This window comes from Mycetomoellerius zeteki, unplaced genomic scaffold (genome assembly GCF_001594055.1).
Source record: "Mycetomoellerius zeteki isolate Tzet28-1 unplaced genomic scaffold, Tzet1.0 scaffold140, whole genome shotgun sequence".
Lineage (NCBI taxonomy): Eukaryota > Metazoa > Arthropoda > Insecta > Hymenoptera > Formicidae > Mycetomoellerius > Mycetomoellerius zeteki.
The window spans coordinates 191,484-208,468 of record NW_017256341.1 but is presented as its reverse complement, the minus strand read 5'-3'; the positions used below and the strand labels follow the sequence as shown (position 1 = coordinate 208,468).

General features: G+C 31.3%; 2 protein-coding genes across 3 annotated transcripts; one reads left to right on the top strand and one right to left on the bottom strand.

Annotated features, from left to right (window-relative positions):
- The first annotated feature begins 7,707 nt into the window (after positions 1 to 7,707).
- On the top strand, positions 7,708 to 13,254 carry LOC108731859 (ankyrin repeat domain-containing protein 13D). Its single transcript, XM_018462388.1, is given in 13 exon segments — positions 7,708 to 7,963; positions 9,249 to 9,384; positions 9,497 to 9,621; positions 9,838 to 9,883; positions 10,038 to 10,181; positions 10,769 to 10,949; positions 11,056 to 11,280; positions 11,282 to 11,378; positions 11,463 to 11,613; positions 11,728 to 11,889; positions 11,976 to 12,076; positions 12,164 to 12,252; positions 12,559 to 13,254. Coding segments are annotated over 13 exon segments (1,791 nt in total). The 5' UTR covers positions 7,708 to 7,864; the 3' UTR covers positions 12,794 to 13,254.
- Positions 13,255 to 13,778: 524 nt separating this feature from the next.
- On the bottom strand, positions 13,779 to 16,126 carry mip40 (Myb-interacting protein 40). 2 transcript variants are annotated; one of them, XM_018462398.1, is made up of 7 exons: positions 15,962 to 16,126; positions 15,585 to 15,660; positions 15,352 to 15,487; positions 15,072 to 15,269; positions 14,569 to 14,752; positions 14,122 to 14,270; positions 13,779 to 14,044 (listed from the first exon to the last, which is right to left on the bottom strand). In XM_018462398.1, exons 2-7 carry the CDS (start codon positions 15,658 to 15,660, stop codon positions 14,023 to 14,025), a joined length of 765 nt encoding a protein of 254 aa, XP_018317900.1. In that variant the 5' UTR covers positions 15,962 to 16,126; the 3' UTR covers positions 13,779 to 14,022. The 2 variants fall into 2 exon arrangements, with proteins under 2 accessions (XP_018317900.1, XP_018317901.1); XM_018462399.1 differs by lacking the exon at positions 15,962 to 16,126 and adding an exon at positions 15,846 to 15,854.
- Between the last annotated feature and the right edge of the window lie 859 nt (positions 16,127 to 16,985).

Sequence of the window (16,985 nt, the reverse complement as noted above, 5' to 3'; positions counted from 1 at the left end):
GGGGGGGGAGAGTGATCCTGTCAGACACAACGATCGCTTCGCATCGGTGAAAGGAGGAGGGTTGATTTACCGATACGGAGCTCTGTCCAGCACGTTCGCCGAGATACCGAAAGAAAGATTGTGTTGCGGGTTAGAAAGCTAATGGCCGGGATTATCATACCAAAACGGATCTCATATCGATTTAATGAAGTGTAATTTTTTTTTTTCACACGGTATGTACGGCCGAGCCCCATTGCCGAACAGCAGCGTTGCCGTACTCCAGATTGTATCGTGAAGAAAATTGTTAGTGACGCGTACGATAGAATCTGCTGTACGCGATTCGGGGTGGCGTTCATAAAGAAAGATGGTTTTTCGAGAGATCGTATGTAGCCCAACGGAGTTTGAAATTAGACTATTTGCGCTCGGCCGGCCGTACAGCGCGAAGACATATTATTATTAATATTATATTATATTATATATTATATATTATATGATTATTATTATTATTATTAATTTTTATTAATTATTATTATTAATAATTATTACTACCGTCATTGTCGTCGTCATCTTCATCTTAACCCTTAACACAATGATTAGCGTTACTCATAGTACGTTAAGTAATTGTTAAAGCGCGAAATCTTTATTAATATTACGTTAGGTAAACCGTTAATATATCGCCCCGCGTTAAGAGGGTACTTTCAGGACGGATCGCGCGTTCGAAGTGATCTAGAAACATCGAGCAGACCATGAAATCGGAAACAATCTCGCAAGACGTGCAACCAGCGACTCTATCATTCTTATATCCGTATAATCGCTGCATACACATATACACACAAACATAACACACAAAGAAGCTTCTATTTATCGATAATGCGTATAATTATAACGCTGTGGTTATGTCGCATTATTTGACACTCGATTATTCTAACGTAAATGACTGAGAAATTACGATGAAACACGTTAATTACGTTTGAGTGTATAAATTTTATCGTTAAGACACATCGTAATAAAGGTATCTAACAAAACCGTATATTATCAAGTTATTGATTCATCTCATCCGTATATATCTTTTCTCTTTCTTGTAGAGAACGTATAGAAAAAGATACATCATCTGAAAATTGTTAATTAACTATGCGCGCGATTTATACATGTGTCGTACCAACCTCTTTTATTTCTTTACGACCTGTATGTACGTTTATCTTACCGTTTTGCGGGAATATAACGATAAAAACTGTTGTGAAAACTCAGATATTTGGAGAAACAAGAAAGAAGACGCGTAAAAAAAAGAAAGGAAATGTGACGACGATTCTGTTCTGCACGATTGCTAATCTATCTATATTGTGTATCTTTATGGAAAGAGTTGTTTTGCTGAAGTATATAAAAATTAAACCAGACGTAGACCTGGCTAGAATAATTATATTGGATCGTCTAACATGAGTAATTGTATTGGACGCTCGAGCTGATTGCTAGAATGTTAAAACTTTTTGCAGAGCATTGTCGTCATGAACGTCCTACGTTTTGGTGGTCCAACGTAATATTTTTAGATTTATATCGGGTTTAATTTTTATATATTTTAGCAAAATTGTTCTTTCCGTGTTAACTTTCGTCCTGACGTGTTATAAGATCTCGAAAAGTTAAATCGCGGATCCGTTAAGTTTTCCATTACTCGACTAGTCACTGGAGATCCTTGATAGTGCGAATGATTTCCAGGTGATACATCAGCGCATTTTTGTAGTAACCACGTTTCTGTCCTTTCTTTGAATATGCGCTGCGAAATCTTGCAGTAGTGCTCTTGCTCAAAGCACGTACGACGCAATTTGCATTCGTCGATGCAGATATCACCAAAAGGTAGTTCACGTCGAATACCTCGGGTGCTCGCGGGATATAATGAGACATAATCGCAGCTTCATTCTCTCGTCGCGTAAATCTTTACACTAGGTATTGTACATAGCGTATAGCCGACTCGAACACCCGTTTTACGCGAGCAAAATATTTCAGACGCAACTGGACTGCGATAGCTTGATAATTCCGGGCGAGACTGCTCATATAGAATTTTACGACCGGAAGAATTACTGGTTACTAAGTTTAAATATTGCAATCAATACTGACCCAACGTTGGATGATAACTCGGACCCAAGAATGGCAAATGATAATGGTCCACGAGTAGCAAACAATAATAGTCTAAAAATAAACAAATAAAAGTTTTATATACTATGAAATTTCTATAAAATTAGAAATAATTACACCGATTATTTTTATATGAAAGAGCTAAATTTAAATGTTGAAATATTTTTTTAAAGAAAAGTGTTTGTACTTATAAATATTTTTATCACAATTATCAGTATATAATTCGCTAGACGTGGCCCACTATCATGTAATACTTGGCTATAATGTTGATCTATTATCGTATGCTGTATTATTGTAGAAGTAAATATAATCGTCCGATTATTTGTCCAGTAATAGCTCAGTATTGAATGACAGAGTCTTGGCCAATGATTAACCACCATAGATCAGCCAAGCGTTAACTCTATTGTCTGGTCATTCTATATAATCTATATGGGCCGTCTGCCAGGATCTATCCCTGGTACGCATAGTCTAACGGCGATCGCCGTGTGAATCACGGTTTAAAGATTGCAAAGCTCTTTCGTAGACAATTTCTATACAATTTACAAGAGGACGCGGGTGCAGCCGAGATCATTCGCCACGTTAAATGCATATCTTGCGGATATTTGGTCTCGCTGTCGAATCAAACGCGTCCCGAGGCGTCGCTCCTCGGGGACGTGAACACATCGCGACTGTGCTTTTATAACGGCGATGCCTGTTCACGAAGATCACTGTACTGCCGAATCTTTGTATTTTATCCGTTCGTCGAAGTTTCCTGTCCCTGTTGAGCGTGTCCGTTTGCGAGTCGCTCACGCACGGCAATCACGGCGCGTCAATCAACGAAGTAACTCGAGCGACGGTCGACGCCGCGATATGATAGCGATAATTACGAATTGCGTGCGAATTGCGTGCACGTGGTGACTCGGTACGAAGGATAAAATCGTGTTCGTCGTATATCGTCGAAAGAGATGGATCCGCATCGAGCGGATTTTTAAGGAGAATCGTTCCAAAATGCCTGTCCCTTGCAAGCTAACGTCTGTCTCGCGACGGCTAAATGCCGTCGCTTCGTTTAAGAACTTAGTAGCGTCTCAGCATGTTAACCGAATACCGTATAGGAGAATAAAAGTAGAAAAGGAAAAGATTGTAACGCTGTAAATTGCCTTCTGCGGAAAACTCGCATTCTCCGGTGCGTTTAAGATTAAGCCGATAGCGTAGCTTATCACCGTAGCCGGCCGTAGGCCGGGGAATCGCATAATTGCACCGCCGTTACTGAAAATAGTGAACGTATGTACACAGCTAAAAGCGTGATATCCGTGTATATAAACGCAAAGTAGTGTGTTGCGGCGTAAAGTGGTCGCGCAAGCTCCTTAGAAACCCCAGATTTGATATTTTTTTCGCCGTACACGCATCGAGTGCTTATACACTTTGCGCAATACACGCGCGGTACATGCGCGGATTAATGGTTATTAATTAATTAATAATCATTAATTTTTAGGATCATAATCACGAGAAATTTGCTGAGATTTGTGCCGCGTAATTGAACTTCCGGTCTCTTTCCTTAACAAATTTACAACATCAATTTCGAAACAATAAAGATTGATGATCTTCCAAATAAAATGATTTGATAACGAAAAATAAAAAACAATGCATTTATATATTCAGAACGATAAGGAATAGAAAAGACGACTTAAAAAAAATTTCTTTAGTCATCATAGAATTTTTTGTGGAGTCTTATCTTGCGGTGTGAATCTCGTGTCAATTTTCCTCAGAGCAATTGTTATCTTTTGTAAAGGTTATAAGTTACGTCGCTGGTAGCACTTACGATCGCCTCCACTACGCATACTCGCATGTGACAATAGAATATTTGCCGCCGATGAACGTTAAAATTTGCTCACTCTTTATTTGTCAACGATTAACACGATCGCTGAGTCTTGTGCAACTTTCGGCGACGAACGTCTAAGATTTTAATGAACACATACATAAATAGGACAACTTTCGTCTGCGCGTCTCAGAGGCGGGCGATATTCTGGACGATTATAGTTTCGTTGGAACTCGACAAAGAAAATAAAAGAATACTTTGTATTTTTCCGGAGAATTGTCCCTCTGTCTATGCTAAGAATCATTATCGCAACTTTTCGTAATAAAATCTATGCGAAGGTCAGCACGAGTATTTGAATCGACCGTTTCCCGCATCGCCGCAGTGGTGAGTTTTACCGCTATGGAAAAAATGAAACTGACGCGAAACCGATTTTTCTTGCTATTTTTGCAACCGATATTCCTGTTCCCGTACATCCCGTGTCACACTTTTTACGTAAATATAGAATTATCATGATTTCCATGCAACTCACGCAGGATGAAACGCCAAAATTATTGGGACACAAAGTCCTTAACGTATCGCGAATCGTCGAATCGTTGAACTTTCTCATGCACCAATGATTCTCCTTAACGAAAAAAGAAGAATTCATCAATAAATATTTGCGATAATATCGCAAATATATTATATTCGTTGCAATATCTTAAATATATCTACCTTAAATATGTGATGGCACGTGTAGCTCCACGCTTTGGATGATCGACTATAGTGATCTATAAATCCGCGGATTCGATCCACCTGTGCCCCACATATGCGGTTTTTCAGCATTTAAAGGAGAATATGATACTATCGTCTTATACTATCTTAAATACTCATCTTTTTTAATTTTCAGAGATCGTTATTGCGATTATGAAAATATAAGATAATCTCCCTATTTGAGGTCAATATATATATAACGACAATTCAAGAACCTTTTTTAAAAGATGTAAACACTAGCTAATTTTGTACTCGTACATGCCAAATATTCTATATTTATACAGAATAAAGAAACTTACTTTGTCGAACAGCGCGAATAACTGATGGAAAAGTGTGCTGCAGAATACATTTTTTCATATAGTTGCAGTTCAGAATTTTGTAGAAATGAATAAGCAGTAAATTCTCTGCTTCCAATTTTGTAGCTTCCGTTGTTTCGAAGGCTTGAAAAGATCTCAAATGAGGTCATTTATTAACGCGTCATTTAAAAGAGCAATATATAAGAGCAATATATAACATGTCGTTTTTAATTGTCATATGAAGTGGATTTGTCTGTTAATGTTAGGACCAAATGCATGAGAGGGTTAACGATGCGTATGATAAAGTGACGTAATGTGCATTAAAAATTTCTTTTTTCTTGTATCGTTGACGTTATGCCGATTATAAGCATCGATGTCACTTTGAATAAAAACATTATTTACATGTCACGGTTTTGCTCATTGTTGACAAAAAAGCTCACTGTTGTCATCAACGTTATAATATTTCTTTAATATGTATCATAAATATAATATTTTTAGTTTTTCACACACGAGCGTTTCCGTTAAGTTTCAATATATGTAACATCAGCGCATGTGATTCACGCAAAAGCTTATTCTTTATGCAAGTACTGCCTTACACATCTTCTATATATGTCAGTCGAAACAATACAAAAGTTTATACGGTAAAAATGTCAATAGCTTTTTAGGCATCTTTACGACACCTTTTAAACTTTTGTGTTGTTTATAAAAGAATTTAGAAAAAAAACCAGCCACATTAAAAAAACATGTAATACATCTAGATTGAAGTTACAAGATGTAATGTCATCATGCATATATCTTGCTTCTGCGGTTGTCTATAAACAATAATGCCTATAATTTCTAATCTCTTTAAGAAATATTTACTGGACAGAGGATTAACGGCTGCTTTGACGTCTCGCTTTTCGCAAGAAATGTCGCGATAAATTATTATAAAATGAAAAGAAAAGATTATAATGAAAGGACGAGATGAATTGAATGTCCAAGAATGCCGTGCGTTATAAGAGAAATATGTTCCCAGATAGCAACGTGTTTGTCTTGTTGCTGGCATATTGCTTGCTAAGTATGCGTTGCTAAGTATGTGTTGCTACCAGAATGTATGCAGCAACTGAGTCCTCATTTGTTGATAACTTGATGCCTTCTCGATATGATAATATTGAGTAGCAACTTGCCAGCAATTTGCCGACAACTTTAAAATCGTCAATCAAAATTCATACTATTGCCATCACGTTGCCATAATAATATGCAGCATTATACAATGCTGTCATATTGCCGACAACGCAAGATAACATTGATGTAGCTATCTTGCTGTTAAACTGTTGTCTGCATGTTGCTACAATGTCGGTATATTTGAAATCATTGAAAACAAATCTACGGCAAGTTGTCAGCATCATAAGCAATCACAGATTTGCGAGATTTTGCTGAGACACGCTTTGCTATCTGGGTTTAGAACATAATAATATGATTCAGAAATATGAAAGAGAATATATTATATTAAAAATATTAAAAATTATAGATTCTCTTTTTCAAATTGACTTTTGCCTTGAAATTTATTTTGCCGGTTGAGAGAAAGAAAGAGTGAGCGAAAGAGAGATATGTATGCATATATAATTTAAGGTCAAAATTTTTTTTATTATAGTTTTATTCTTATTAATTGCACAATCAACAAAAATCTTGACTCAAATATTTTATGTTGTAAATTTTATTTCGTCATTATTTTATTTATTTGGTATTTTATTTAAAACTGCGAACAATTAAGCAAACAGATATTTTAATGACAAATAAGAAATCACAAACTATTTATTAGAGCGCTAATCGAATTACCATATAAGCCTTTTGAAATTATTATTGCTATAAAAATATGCATATTAAAACTGAAAATATCAAGCTAGAGCATAGTGGACGGTAGTAGTTAATTGTTGACGACGATGACGACAATGACGATGACGCAAGACGTAATGACGATGATGAAGAGAGATAATAATAATATACCAGACGCATGATTAATATTTTATTGAATTATTATATTTTACTAATTATTATATACATATATTATATATATATACACACACACACACACACACACACACACATAAAACTGAATCGATATGGTTATGTATAAATAAAACGTACATATATAGAATATATATTACAATTCTTCTGTACATTCGGCTTATTATTTTAATTTCCTATTTGAGCAGTTTTAAATATTTCAATCCTACTTACAATTAAAAATCAACATCTTTTCTCAACCCTGCTTGTAATTAAAAATCGATATTGTATTATTTCAAACCTGCTAAGCAGACTTTTTCTAAGCAGATCATTAAATGAACGATATGAATAACTCGAAAAATGGCTCAAATTTTCACGAAAAATAATTAAATTATTTTAGTATTTACCATCGAATAATTTTTACAAATAATTAATAATAATAAAACATTTACAATTATATTAATTTCATAAATTGTTATACGTGTATTTTTTTTCTAATATGCCTCTAAAAGATACATATCTACTTTAATACATGTATTTTAATATTACGTATTTAAAAATATATAATAGGTACAATATAAGAAATAAATATATAATACAAAAGATTTGAATTTTATATGTATAGAGATTTTTTATTTATTTTCTTAATATTGCCGGCACTGATTAAAAATGGTCGCTACTGATATTTGGATTGGCCCCAAAATGGCGGCACCAATAAGAAAACAAGTATTGGTGTCGTTTCTTGAGGATGATGCGTACGCATGATAGGCAGTTTTCATTCTGTCGCGTTGCATATTCGATGAACGTTCCTTTCATATAGTGCAATCTAATGTCATGTATCGCGCTGTCAAAGTTTCGTGTCGTGCGTTTGATTCGTGGTATTCGTTACGATAAACTTGTTATATGTTAATGTCAATTAAACCTCGTAGAGATGGTGAATATAGATATTATACGAAAGAATTATCCACTGCACTGGCTCGTCTGGCATAACAGCTATGTAGAACTCGACAAGGAATTGTCCACAAATCAGGTTTGTGCATACCTGCTGTTTAACAAGCTTATTTCTCATTTGATATTAATTAGATTCCGTACATCAACGCAACGGTACACGTGATTAACGATAATTGTGCGTTTTATTTGCTTTTACGGCTCTACGACTTTGTCCTCCAGGTGCTATGTATCAACAGCTCTGTTATCAATCGTTATCACGATAACGAACCTTCTTCACGTAATTGACATTCTACAATGAACAATAATTGCGTAATTGTTCGATGCGGATAAATAGCGCGATATTGTATACGTGCATTCGTCTGCTGACAGTTTGAATGACGCATTTGTCATTTCAAAGTATTTTCAGTGCATCCTTTTCTTCATACTCTCTATCTGCTTTTGTTGTGATATAATAATTATTAAGCATTTTTTTACCTGACTCTACGAAATTTTCTCAAGACAGCTAGTCTCGTACATTTTATGATCAATATGCATATAGAGATAATAAATTATATAACACGAATTATTCATACAGACACGAGAAAAGAAATGTTTAAAGTAAAAGATTAAAAGTCATTTTTATTACAGCATCTATATTCATAATTCATGAGGACATGAGTACAAATATATGCAACATTTTTATTTTAAAAAATCCATATAAAAATGTTGGAAAAAGAAAACGAAAGACTGAGAATGTGTTGTTTCATATTATAAAAGAAGTAATATTTTCCTTTTATTAATAATAGTATCTCTGTTTAAAAAAAAATAGTTATAGGAGTGAAAATAATAAAAATATATTGTCAGTTTTTAAAAAAAACGAGAATCTCTTTTATTAATTTTTAAGTTATTTTTGCTTTGAATTGAAATTAATTGCATAAAATACATTAAAGTTTTAAATTTACAATAAGCAGCGTATAGATAGCATTATCAATTATAATTTAATAATGTAACAAAATAATTTGTATGATTCATTCATTGTATGTTATATTTATATTTATAAAATCATATATATATTTGTAATTATATATTCTTTTAAATTTATGATCGCACAATTGACTCAAGCTAGTAGTAATGCAAGTTAAAAATATCTGAAGCCTTTCATAAAAAAGAGAGAAACCTTAGATATGACTTACGACTCCTAATATACTATTGAAACAGAATCAATCTGATATATTTTATAATATGAAGAGTACCTACATTTTAAATAATATATCATTTGAATTATATGATAAATGCAAAGTAAATATATGCTGAAAGAGAAAAAAATACAATATTGCTACAATTATCTTAGTTAATATAAATTATAATATTTAAATATTTTCTAGCATGACATAGAAAAACATGACAATCGAGGAAGAACACCACTAATGTTAGCAGTAACCTTGGGTCATATAGATTCTGCTGTAGTATTGTTACAGCATGAAGCTAATGTCAATACAGAGAACACTCAAGGATGGACTGGTAATTTATTTGGCCTTTGTATTTTATCTGTCTGTGTAATTCTTTTGAACGTTTACACTTTCGACAATTTTATTTATTTTTATTATAATCAGTTTAATTTATTTTGATATAGTGGTTCAAGAAGCAGTTGGTACAGGAAATCCTGAATTGCTGCAATTGGTACTTGCTAGAAGAGATTATCAGAGATATTGTAATCGAGTGGCTGGTATACCAGAACTACTTCATAAACTTAAACAGGTCAGTTTTATATAATAACTAATACGTGATAATTCAATACATATACACAAAATATATAATCTCTTTTATTGAAAGAGGAATTTTTTTCTGCAAGTTCTATAAATTAATATTAATCCTAGTATTTCTTGTGTGGACTGTCATTATGTGAAAGCTAATTGACTTTCCCATATTCTTGATTGTTAATCTGATGGTCTTAGTAATAGAAATCCTTTTCAGGCGCCTGATTTTTATGTAGAAATGAAATGGGAGTTTACAAGTTGGGGTAAGAAACAGAGAATTTAATAATATCTGCTTTTACTTATAATCTTCAAGATTTACAGTTTAATTTATAACTTGGACCTAATTGCAATTTATACACTTATTTAATTCACTTTTAATAACATATATGGTTAACTGTCATTGTTTCTGTTGACTAGTTCCTCTTGTATCTCGGATGTGCCCAAGTGATACATATAAAGTTTATAAACAAGGTAGTAATGTGAGAATTGATACTACTTTATTAGGCTTTGATCATGCAAATTGGCAACGTGGTAATCGAAGCTATGTCTTTAAAGGACAAAGTAAGCACAGATATCTTTAATAAATATATACTAATCTTATTAATATTCGTGCATGAGTATCGTACAATTTCATTTTTTTTTAAATTGTGATTGATTATTATGTTTTGGGAATGTCAATTATTTGTTTATTATTAAATTCCGTATGTTAATACAAGCTCAATTCCACCTACGGCAATTAGATGAACGTAGCTGTGTGTTCAATTTGGATGGTTACACAGGTGATACAATCCTAACATTTAATTCGCGCATTGCATTGTTAAAAATTTTATAAAAAGATTTTTTATATGCATAAGTACAGGAGACTTTTTAATATTAACACTATATGTTTCTTATTATATTCTAATTTCTCTTATTTTTCTTTTTTTTTTCGTTTTTTCTCTTTTTGTTCCCGTTGATTTTTATAAATATAATTGAATAAATTGACGATTAAAAATAATGTAAGACAAAACATTTTTATATCACACATACACATATACATATGTTTAGATAATGTGTGATATGATAATATGATAAGACAGTTATATCGTTTTTTTTATTGAAATCAATATAATAAAATACTTTATAAAATTTATAACATTTTTTTGTAGATGATGGGGCAACGATGATGGAAGTAGATCACGAAACAAGAAAAGTTTATGTTGAACATATGAAACTTATAGGAGGTGATAATATACAATTATTGGAACCATCTGAAGAAGGTGTGATAGCTCGACTTACTAATCCTATAGTTACAACTTATATAGATACAGATAAAATTAGTTTTGAACGGTAACTATCTATTATTACAATACTTAATAATGTTATATACATATATATATACATATATATATATTTGTTCGTATCTATTTTAACAATATTATTTATGTTGAATTAGCAATAAAGCAGGTCTGTGGGGATGGCGTTCTGACAAAAGTGAAATAATAAATGGTCATGAGTGTAAAGTGTTTAGCGCAAGCAATGTAGAATTAATAACTAAAACTCGATTAGAGCACTTGTCTGAAGCAGATAAAGCAAGGGCTCGAGCACCAAGAACACCTTTACAATCATTTCTTGGTATTGCAGAACAGCAGCAGGAGAGTTGTAGCACTGTTGCTACCAGTGTTAACTGCTGAGGAATATTTTGACCCAGCTATAGATTTAAATGGAAGAGACATAGGTAGACCAAAAGAAGTTAATACAAAAATACAAAAATTTAAGGTATTTTATATATACATTGAAAACTATATTTATATACACATATATTATATTGTATACTAATTAAAGCAATTTCTTTATATTCAGGCAACTTTATGGTTAAGTGAAGATTATCCATTAAGTCTTCAAGAACAAATCATGCCAATTGTAGATTTGATGGCTATATCTAGTTCACATTTCGCAAAATTAAAAGATTTTATTCAAATGCAACTTCCAGCTGGTTTTCCTGTTAAAATTGGTAAGATGTTAATTATAATATGGTATATATATATATATGTATAGCTGCAATATATATTGAATATATATACATATTGCACATAAAATATTTAAAATAATCAATTCTTTTCTATAGAAATTCCATTGTTCCACATTCTCAATGCGAGAATAACATTTGGAAATATATTTGGCTTAGATCAAGAAGTGCCACATGTAGGTAATTTACAAGAAACTAATCGTGTAACATGTTTAGTTGATGATATTTGTTTCGAAACACCTAGTGGATATGCCAAATTAGGTAAAACTTCGTTTTATATATATATATATGCATATATTCTACACTTAATACATATAATGTATTTAATTCACATTGGTTGAATATAGGTGCGGAAGTTAGAACACAATTTAGTATTGAAGAAGAGGACGATTTACTACAGTTTGCTATTCAACAAAGTCTTTTAGAAGCTGGCAGTGAACGCGACGAGGTATTGTTTTTCTTTATATTTTGTTTTATAATTAGACAAATATCGTATGTTCTTCCTGTTTTACACGAAAAATATTATTTTATGTAGGTTGATATATGGGAAGCATTAAGAGCGCAGAAGCCATCTAGACCAACTACACCTAACATGACCACTGAAGAAGAAAGGCAGCTTCAGAGGTATGCAATAAACACATACTAAAGAGAATGTTATCGATGTTCTGTTTTCAGTTAATTTTATTATTAATTTTGCATGTTTTTGTGCTACAATTCATGTTCAGGCAGGTGGGTAATTTTATTGCAAATATCAACTTCGGGTAAATTTTATTCATGCAACAGAAATTATTCATATTTAAATTAATATAAACACTTAATATTTAAATTACAAAGAATTTAAAAAATCCGTAGAAAGTATTAACAAAATAAATGTCAATATAAATTTATGAAATATGTTTCATATCGCTAAAAATAATTTTTTTTGAACAGGGCAATTCAGGCTAGTTTAGTGCTGTATCAAGAAACGGCTGGCTCTACAGAAGGTACTGCAAATTCAGCGGGTATAAATGAAAATGAAGATAGCGATTCTCTCGAAGACACTGCAGAACAATTAAGATTAGCATTAAAGCTTTCCGAGCAACAACAAATAGAAGAAGAGCAACAACGATTGCTAGAAGAAGAAACGTTTCGTCATGTGCTGGAGCTATCTTTGACGGACAAGTAAACTTCCAAAGTGTATAATAGTGATAAAAACAAATTTGCTACAGTATACTTCCAGAAAAGTGAAAACTTTCAGTCTTGTCAAGAAACGGGACTGTACAAAAAATCATTTCCTACATTTCATAGATTGCAAAGTGCATTACGAAGTAATAATGTTGCTTATGATGAACACTTGTTATTGAAGTATATAGTTAATCAAGTCAAAAGGTGGAAATAGTATAGTAGTAGTTAAGCGAATGAATAATTTAAATTATGTTATTTATTTCTTAGCTACATTTTATATGAGACAAAATCCTACAATACTATAGACATCTCAGCAAGCATGTAACGAAGTCTTGAAAATTACAGCTTTTTGAAAAAGATACAGTCGACAAACAATCAAATAGTGTTTGTGTAAATCCTATTAACTGAAAGTAAATAATATAAGTTATGACTGTTAGTATCTAGAATAAATAGCATGTAATTCTCAAGCCTTCAAAAATTATTCGTTTAATCCTTTCTCCTTGATTTAAAATTTTACTTCTATAAATTTATAAGTGCATATTAATGATTGCAATTAAGATGAAGAAAGATAATTATTATCTTAATCAAATCAAACATTTTTACAATGATCCCTTTTCATATCTACAATAACATAATTCTATACAATATTTTAATGCAATGGCATGTAATGAAATATTAGGAATATACAGGAAGCATTTATAAATATTCAGCCCTCTTTCCAAAGCTTTTCATAAAAAATAAACTGAGGATGTAAGATTAGTGCAAAGATTGACAGTATATTATTTATTAGTTTAGATAAGTAATTTATTTTTGTATGTTATTTTGTTGATATCTTATTAGCGAATTATATATATATAAAAGGTTTAATGTGTAAAAATATGAAATATTATTTATGCACTTAAAAGAAGAAATTGATTACTATATCCATTATTTTTATTAAAAAAAAAATAGTTACAAGGGTGTCGCGATTTCCTTTTGTATTAAGGTTATATAATTTATTATCGGAATATTATTAAAACATGATTACATTTTGCTTCTGGACTTTATAAATAAAAAAACTGCATTCATATAAGCATGTATAAGTATAATCACTTTTGCATATATGCATGCACTCATCAAATGAAGATGTGTAGAAAAATAGCAAATAAGAAATTATTCCTTGATGACATAATAAAAATTAGCAGAATTAGCGGCGGAAAAACCGGCAGTCATTAGACTGCCATATTTCTGCTATTCAAATTCCGATTGTGCTCTGAAAGATAATTAAAATCATAAGTATTACAATTAATCAAAGGAAAACTATATCAATCAACATTCTTTTATACAAACTTTGTAAAAATGGTGCCAAGTATAGTAGCACTTTGTAAATAACGTTGTTCATTTTTATGCGCTTGCTGATGCCATTTTTTGCGTATAGCATTCCATCGTTCAATATGATCTTTCATTAATTGCTCTCGTGTTTTGAGAATTTGTCCTTCCTGTAATTACGTTATGTACAATTTGTATGTGTTATAATACAATTGTTAACACAAAAAATGTATTAGTATACTTCTTTCTTATTTTTAATACTTTAACAGAGTAGCCATGAATTATTTTAATAATTCTTTGATCAACTTTTTATATGAGCTAAGGTATACATGGGATGAGAATTGGGATCAAATTCGAGACCTGTCGACTATAAATCAATTACTTTTACATAGTCACGAGTAACTTGTCTATAACTGAATTATTAATATAAATTCAAATATTATACATTTGTCGAAATTATTGACTCACATAATCTAAATTCAAATCATCTTTCTCTTCAAGTATAGGGGATGGAATGCGATTTCTTGGTATGGCTTCTTCACGAGGCAAAGGAGGTGGCAAATAATGGACATCATTTAGCTCACCATCAGTACCAATTAAATTATTTTCCGTGTTAACTTCGTTAATTATTTCTGGACTTGGACTACGCACTCTGATCACAAATTAATGTATTTATTTTAGTTTTGCAAAAAAGTATAAAATTGTATAAAGAGAAAAAAAAATTGAGAAAGTATTTCGATAATGGTTTAATTTAATCATTGAAATATTGTCTTTTGCTTCTTATTATATATAAATTTTTAAATTATAAGAAATGCAAAAATATTGCAGTATAATTAAGAAATATAATAATATTATTAATTATCATATACATGAAAAATTCTAAAATATGATAAAATAAGAGAATCACTTAAGATTTAATATAATAAAATATTATATCAGTAAATAAATAGTATCTATATAATTTTACTCACTTAGGGGCCAAATGAGGATTTCTCGGTTGATTGGCCATCCAAGCACGACATATTGGATACAGGGGTGTGTCTTCTTGAAATTGAGCTAAATCGACACTGCGATCAAATAATTTCATCACATATGTATGATGAAACACAGTGTCAGTCTGTATTGGCCGACGACGTCTGACTCTCCGTGGAACATTCACGGATTTTGTCCTAAATGTTACAATTACTGAAAAATTAGTTTATCTCCACAATAATGTTGTCTATATAATTAGAAAAGGATTTTGAGATTTACATTTTTTTCATGGGATGTTTATAATCCGAAATAGGACTGTCATCTGACTCTGCTGATGAACCAGTATCACTATGATGTAATAACTCTCGAAGAGCGCCTTTTAAACGATCCCTTGCTACAAGAACATCACTATCTCCTATATAAACATAATCAGTTTTATAATATTTAATATATCAACACAATTTGCAATAATTTGCTCTGTTTTATATATTACCTATATATTTATATATTACCTATTTCATTTTTTATTTCTACTTTTATCCGTCCTGGCGTTATTGGCGGAGGTTGAATATTTCTTTTCTTCCCCATCTAATCATATTATCAAAGTTTTAGATTAATGTAAATTAATTTAATGTCAATACATATTTATTTAAAGCTACCTACATATGATACATATGAATAGATTATTAAGATAATTGTTAATGTAACATTAATTTATTATAATTAATAATTAATCAAAAAAATTATACATTCAGTAGACAAAAAAAAATTACTTTCAACGATGCTTGAACTACAGAATAATTATTTGACTGTTAATATCTTAAATTTGAATTCATCAGTCTTCGATACTTTGTATTCGTTTATTGCAAGGAATATATTTTGTATGTACCTATAACAAATTGCTAAATACTGTAGTTTGTGTTGTAAAACAATATAGAGCATCACAGAGAGCAAATCTCGTCTTATTTTTTTCTATGATTACATTTAGACAATAACGACTGCACTATCGTTCAATAACAATCACATTTACTTCTAATTCTACTTAGTTCTATTAGATTAGTTTTCAGAAATAAACTAATAAATAACCTCACTCTTTAGCATTTCAATTGACGACGCAAAGATTTCCCGAGCGCTCCTAGTGACGAAATGTGGAACTAGCGTAAAGCAGACAAACTAAAGCTCCGTAGATTATCTTATATAAAGTTAAATGTCTTTTTAAATTTATTTTTGAAATGTTATCCATAATAGATGTAGTAAAATTAACAGAAGGCTTTGCGAGACCCATGCGTGAGGGTGAAGAAATTTTAAATAGTGGACTAATCATTTACGTTGCCAAAAAAGATAAAAAAGATACCACAAATACATTCTAAGATATATAATATTATTAGATTTATATCATCGTCTTATTGCTATTTATTTCCAATCGTATGAATATAGGCTAAGAAATTGTGTAATATTTTGATCTGATTTAGAGTTGCCACTAACTTAAAAATTATATTTAATCATGTGATTTAAAGATGGTAATCTAATTATAATCTTATCCGATGGATCTTCACTAAGAATATCTGCAAGACTATGCTCCTCTTTATTTTTTGAACATAAGGATCTGTCAGTTCCATTATTTGATAAGTTCACTTGAACAACTGCCACAATTGAAAATTTTCGTACACTTTTATGAAATTCTAGAGTAGCAGCTGTTTCTTCTTCTACGTCAAGAGACACTAAGTTGTCAATATTATTTATGGCCATATTAGATTCCCTACAGTAAATAAATAACAATATGTTAACTTATTCCATATACTTTTTGTAGCTAATCGTAAAATAAATAAATATGAATACACAAACCTTTGCTTTTTAGCCCATAATTTAGCTCGATATGATCTACTTTCTATTTGACGTTTTTTTGGTGATGT